Source organism: Aplysia californica, unplaced genomic scaffold, assembly GCF_000002075.1.
Source record: "Aplysia californica isolate F4 #8 unplaced genomic scaffold, AplCal3.0 scaffold00011, whole genome shotgun sequence".
In the NCBI taxonomy this organism is placed as follows: Eukaryota; Metazoa; Mollusca; class Gastropoda; order Aplysiida; family Aplysiidae; genus Aplysia; species Aplysia californica.
Window position 1 is genome coordinate 317,225 of NW_004797281.1, and position 6,978 is coordinate 324,202.

The 6,978-nt window shown below is 41.4% G+C and overlaps 1 protein-coding gene across 1 annotated transcript in view; it reads left to right on the plus strand.

Moving 5' to 3' along the window:
• The window catches only part of LOC101856231 (monocarboxylate transporter 3), a gene marked incomplete in the record, with an annotated part of 22,916 nt that overhangs the window by 7,095 nt on the left and 8,843 nt on the right, over positions 1-6,978 (plus strand). Inside the window, 3 exon segments of the mRNA XM_005090010.3 lie at positions 3,300-3,440; positions 4,925-5,071; positions 6,226-6,419. Coding sequence (XP_005090067.3) covers positions 3,300-3,440; positions 4,925-5,071; positions 6,226-6,419 — 482 coding nt within the window.

Genomic DNA, 6,978 nt, shown 5'->3' on the forward strand with positions numbered 1-6,978 from the left:
GCACAAGCCGATCGCGTCCGACTGGTCGCTCAAACCCCCCCCCCCCTCCAACAAACGCATTCGTTTTCAGGTAACGAGTCGGGCGATCGACTCGACCCTCCCGACCCGACCCGACCGGACCCGATCCCATCCGCAATGGACACCCGGTTTAAGGAACGATCAAGGACCTTATTACAACCTTCTTGGGAACGATTCATTCTTAGGGGTTTGCTGTACAGCAAGTCGTCGTCAGAACTATTTTGTCCATTGTGTACTGAAGTAAAGAGGCACTTTGGACAAAATAGTTCTGAGGCGACTATGTGTCAGCGCCAACTGTAATCCTGTCCCCCCGGTTTTATGCAAAAGAAATTTTGAAATTATGCAAACTGAGCCCAAAAATGTGAAATTATGCGATTCTGTAAATTTTAACAAAGAATGATACAGGAAAATAATCAGAAATTATGCAACAAAAAAAAAAGAAGAAAAAAATATCAAATTTTGCTAAATTATGCGGGGTGCATAAAACCACGGGGACAGCTGTAATCAGAATAATGTCAGTCAGGATCTCCGATAGCTCAGTTGGTATCAAGCTGGACAAAGGAGCAATAAATGGCTCTAGTTGGAATTCCAGGCTGGGTGTTCTTGAACTTGGGTCGTTTTATGGAATTCTTCAAGGCTCTCAACCCATAGATTGGCTCTGTCGTATCGGAGACCGACGTTAAATTTGGTGGTTCCGCCTCCTTGATAAAAAACAACAACAGTGCTGACAGTGGCGTTAAACCCATACACTCACTCTTAGACGTAAGTCGAACTGGGCCATTCCGAGCTACCATGGCTGTGAGGAAAAATATTCGACCTTTGGTGGATTTTTTGGTGTATTTTCCTATCTCCCGAAAGTTTGATGTCTTATATATATATGTTTTAAAAAATTGAAACAAGCAACTTTACTCCACGGTATGTAAATAATAATAATAGATAGCATTTGTATAGCGCATATCCCCGCTCAACAGCAGGCTCTATGCGCTTTACACTATATTATTACCCCAGCAGACCATAGAACACTCCGAAATATTCTCAGCTTCCCGGGAAGCATACAGTGCAAGCAGCCGATTAAGCGCTCAAACACTAACAAACTGACAAGATCGTTCGCTGTCTATGTATTCATTTGATCCTAATTTATTTTTGAGGTGTACGTGGTTTTACGTTAACTTTGTTGCTCAATCTCATAGCCTGTTTTCTCATTTCCGTATTTCCACATCTTGAAGTATCAAAGTTTCCATATGCTCGTTAAGGAAAAGATGAGAATAACATGTACTCAGTTTGTTACATTTATGATTATCTTTGGTTTTGATTGGCACCCACACATATTATACACTGCCGAATGTTTCATGCCAGGGTGGAATCAGGCGCTCGTCAGTTTTTGGGATGTGGAGTAATTGGTATGATCTGACAGCTTGTCCATTTGCCTTGCTTTTGAATTAAACAATACCTACCTGTCTAGAATAGAAGTCGGGATATTTGCGATTGAAGGAGGTGAGGGTCGCCTGGTTTCAGGGGTAAAATTAGCGAGAAAACGACCACCAAAGTTGGATAACTTCAATACCTTGAGAGTCCCTGAGACCTGAAAGTTTACACAATTGAGTGCCTTTAATTACCCTTTGTTCCGCAAGATTCATACAGAAATATGTTTTAACATGGACATAGAAGGAGTTGAGAACAAAAACAAAAATTCGATAAAACTTGCAAACTGGCGGATAAAACCCCGTTTCGTCGATTTCATTATTCTGACAAGCGCCCTCTTTCACCACGATGCCTCACATATCATAATTATTATAGAACAAAGACAAGATGTGTTGGCGGCGGCAGTCGCTCTGATGAGGTTTGCTCCTTCATTCCAGTCAAACATCTGTCCTCATATCTCTCCTTCTTTTCTGTGAATGTTACTCCCCGGTATCACCTCTATTCTTGGGCACTTATATGACGTAGCTGTGTTGCAGTTGTCATAAAAACTCTCACTATAGTGCGGTCAAAAATTCGTAGCGTAACTTATTGTCAAATATTTCCTAATCTACTGAGCATAGACTCTCTAGCTTTTGCACCATGACTTGTATCAATTTGTCTTAACTGATCTATATTTTTGTAAACATCTGTTAGCAGTATTCTAGAAAATTCATTAATAAATGCTGATAAAAAATCCGAGTGGATGGTTTCTACCGATTTTAAAAGGTTTACAGCTGGAGTATAATCGCTTTTAAAAGCAAGTCCGTCATTTTTTTCTCATCGCGACATTATGCTTATTGAACGCATGCTTTGAGAACCTTTAGCGCAGAATTGTGTTCATTTAAAAATACATTTCTTGATACTAAAAAGTGTCATTGATGAGCTGTGACGTAGGCCATATGCGTATGCAAAAAGCGAGTGAGGAGCGGGAAGTGCTGTGAACAATCCTTTTTTCGCATGGTGGATATTTATAGTATTTAATATAAATTTATGAGGAAAAGTTTTTAAATCTCAACCTCAATTATTGTAGAAACATGCAACTAAGTTAAGACAAACTGATACATACTGTTGTGCAGAGTATGGCTGACATTGATTCACACGTTAAAAGAGATATTTGGGGATGAGTTGCGCCTTGAACTTTTGACACCACAATAAAACTAAGCTAACAGACAAACGTAACAAAAACAAATAAAACATCATCACACCCACCACAACAGCAACAACTTACAACACCAAAAAACACCAACAATAACAACAACAACAACAACAACAACAGCAGCAGCAGCAGCAGCAGCACCACCACCACCACCAACAGCAACTAATAACAACAACACCACCAAAATCAACGAAGACAATAGCCATAATAATACCAACAACAGCAGTAACAACAACAGTGACCAAAGCATCAAAACAACCATGACGACAACAGTGACAAAAGTAGCAACAGAAACAACAACACCAACAAGCAACAGCAACAACAGCAACAACAACAACAACAACAACAACAACAACAACAACAACAACAGTCTTTTTTACCTCTCCACCTCCCGCTTCTCATTTTCTCCCCCCCCCCAACCCCCGCAACCAACCCTTTTTTCTCCCTCCCTCCCCTATCCCTGTGTTTAAATTCCCCTCCTCTGCCACCCTATTTACCCCCCCCTTTCCCACCCCCCTTTACAACATCTCCTCCTCCCTCATCGCCCACTTTTTACACCACACACCCCCAACCCCTCGTCCACTTCCTCTCCAACACACCTCACCCCTCCATCTTTTTACCCCCCCCCCACACCATTTCATTCTCCTTACTCTCCCTCCCCCAGGCCCAGTGGCAAGCGTGGTCATCAATGTGTCCAGCTGCCGCGTGTGTGTATTCCTGTCCGGTCTTCTGGCCATGGCGGGCTGGTCACTCAGTAGTCTGGTGGTGGACGTTCGCTGGCTCTTCCTCACCCTCACCATGGCAGGTAACACCCAATGTACTCTGACAATTGCGTAACAGTCTAGCACTCACATAGCGAAATAGAACTACAGCTTAGCACTCACATAGCGAAATCGAACTACAGCTTAGCACTCACAGAGCGAAATCGAACTACAGCTTAGCACTCACAGAGCAAAATCGAATTACAGCCAAGCGCTCACATAGCGATATGGGCGAGACGTAGAAATACTTTCGTTATGAACAAATTTCGCCATGTTTTGTACGTATTTGAATACAAAGAAAATACATGTACATGAATTGGGAAAAAAACCGCTTTGTGCATGTTTCACTATAATGTGTGTGTTCGTTATGCGCGTGTTAGACTGTTAATTTGATTCCGTCGAAACCAGCCAGATTTTCCTTCATTGATGAGATGAAATGTGTCATTTCGTACAATTTGATTGATTCAACTACATTCGACTGTGACTATCAAAATCAAATATGTTTGTCTTTCAAGGTCACAAGTCTAGTCGGTCGTATTGTTACCGAATGGTAGGAATTGCCCCATCCATGAAGGAAAATCTGGGTGACCTGGATTCAGATCGATGAATAAAATTTGCAGTGTTGTTGCTGTTGTTGCTGTTGTTGCTGTTGTTGTTGTTGTTGATGTTTCTGTTATTGTTTTTGTTGCTGTTGCTAATGTTGCTGTTGCTGTTGTTGTTGTTGTTGTTTGTGTTGTTGTTGTTGCCGCTGTTACTCCCTGCCATTGCTTGACGTTTTGGTAACGATTTTCATCATAGATAATGATTTTGCTATCGTTTTGAATATGATGCAATGGGTTTGCCAGCCCTTTCAAAGCTGTGTTAAAGGCACAGACATTTGTGATGTAGCGTATAGGTGCTTCACTGTGGCATGCAGGAGAGCAGAGTTCGATTATCGAGTGGTGAGAGTTTTTAAAGAGTATCCCGATCTTTCTGTAGGGATGTTGTATCCCTCTCAGCCCAGGTTGGCTTTTAACGGCAAGGTCAACGTTTTAAAAACATCTAGCCTCAATTATTCTGGAAAAATACGATTAAGTTAAGACAAATTGATACATACTGTTGTGCAGAGTATGGCTGACATTGATTTACTAGTTAAAGAGATATTTGGGGATAAGTTGCGGCACGAAGTTTTGACCGCACCATAAAACTAAACTAAAAGTCCACCTCCTAAAGGATCTAAAAGAGAAACGATTAAAGGATTTCTCTTTTGTTTGCTTTTATTTGCTCTTCTTCTAAAACACACCTGACATTAATCGATAGTCATCTGTATAAACAACAGCATCCTACTTCCATTTATATTTTTAAAATATAAAAAATGACACAGTCAGAAATGTCCACCTGTTTTGTTGTTTTGTTTTAGTAGAGGTTTTACGGCTCTCGCAACTGCATAAGGTCATATGAGCGCCAGTTCACATATTTAAGACAACCCTTCTTCTTCTCAACAGTGAGTGGACGTCTTTGAAAATATTTCCACTGTATTTTCCTCCAGGCGTTGGCCAGAGTCTCTCAATCACCGGCGGTACTGTCGTTCTCCCCTCCTTCTTCCCTCAACAGACTGCCCTGGCCAACGGAATCTTCCTGGGCTGTGGAGGACTCGCTATCTTCATCCACCCACCTCTGGCTCAAGCTCTCATAGGTAATACATGTATAAAAAGAGGTCATTTGTCTTGGAAAGGTGGCTGTTAGAACAGGTTCAATTGTGCAGTCGAAATTCTCCAAAACGGCCTTCGATTGTTGAGGAGAAAAGTGATCGTCTTGAACAGGTAGGCGTTTTGTACAGTTTCCCCCCCTCCCCCCCCCACTTTTTTTACCACCCTATATTACTGACGTCGAACCTGCTCTAACGGCCGACTATATAAGACAATCACCTGTACAAACGACCACTTCTCATTTCCCTCCTTGTGTATGTGTGTGTTAGTGTTTTTTTTTTTTTAACATTATAATAGCATTGAGTAGGACATCCACCTGTTTAAGAGGGCCACTTTTCTCTTCGTCAATGCATAGCCATCTTTGACAGTTTTGAATGAGCCTGGATACCCGGATACCCGGATACCTGGATACCTGGATACCTGGAGGTGTCATCTCTGGCACAGAGGTTGACGTCCAATTACCCGACATTAATTTTCTTACGGTTGCTCGCTGCCGTCATACACTCTGTCATGCATAGGCCAGTCCATGCCTTGATGTTATCCGTCCATATTGTGTATTGTCCACCCTTAGCCTTTAGCCCTACATCTTGCCTTCACGTGTTTCCTTTATAATGGTGTGTGGGTGTTTTATACGACCAAATAACCTACTGTACTTTTCTACTTTTTTTTGTTTAGAAGTGTTCGTCTTGTGTGGAGAATCTAACACACCTCATTGTTTGTCTTTTTTTGCACTCCAACACATTTTGGTCATTCTACGGTAACACTTGGTAGTTGGTGCAACGTGGTTTTTCAAAAGACACAACGGTGGACCACTGGCAGAATTCGAACCCATGGTCTTATGATTGAGAGTCGAGAGACTGACTACTAGACCATCGACACCACCAATAATGATACATTTAACATTTTCACGTAGTAACACAGCCTACCTCTGAATTCGCCCATGTCGACTGTCATATTTCTTAGTGGAATTTCTACAACATTTTCTAAGGGTTACGACGACAAGAGCTCATGAACTGTTCATAGCTGAAGTTTTCAATTTTAATTCCTTAACATTTTTGTAATAATAATAATAATAATTGACGCATGGCGCAAAAACAAAGAGAGAAGAAAACTAACCAATTGGTTTATATTCCCACCACAGATGCGTACGGCCTGAGAGGCGCTTTCCTTATTCTCGGCGGTCTGGCCTCCCACTCTTGTCTGGCCGCTCTGTTCCTCCGACCCTCACAAGACGAGCAGGAGAGACAGAAGAAAGAACAATTGTCTTCCTATGCCTATTGCTCAAATGATACGCTTCGAAGCTCAAGGAAAAATAAAGTGTTGTCTTTTATGACGGTAAGGATGAAAATTTTAAGCAAAAAGGGCACTTTCTTGGCCATGTCATTGCTAGATCCAGTATGTTTAAGCTACAACAACAACAACAACAACAACAACAACAACAACAACAACAACAACAACAACAACAACAACAACAACAACATCAAGAACAACAACAACTACAAGAACAACAACAGCAACAACGACAACGACACCACCACCATCACCACCAACAACACCAACAGCAGCAACAACAACAACAACACATCTATTACAATATTGGGGCCCTTCTTAGTGTTAAGGGTCTTCATTGGTCCTGACGTTCCCATTCAAAAGCTTTTTATTTAGATTCGTATAAGAAGTTGATACTAAACTCTGTCCACTCTTATTTTTGTTAAACGGTAATTGCTTAAAAGTAGTAAATAGAGCACTGAGAGTCGTAAGACGGTGCAAGTGAGAAATACGGCATTTAATATTATCAAAATTATCCAACATTTCGTAGCTAAGACTTCATCTAGAATATGCCTCTGTGTGTGTGTGTGTGTGTGTGTGTGTGTGTGTGTGTGTGTGTGTGTGT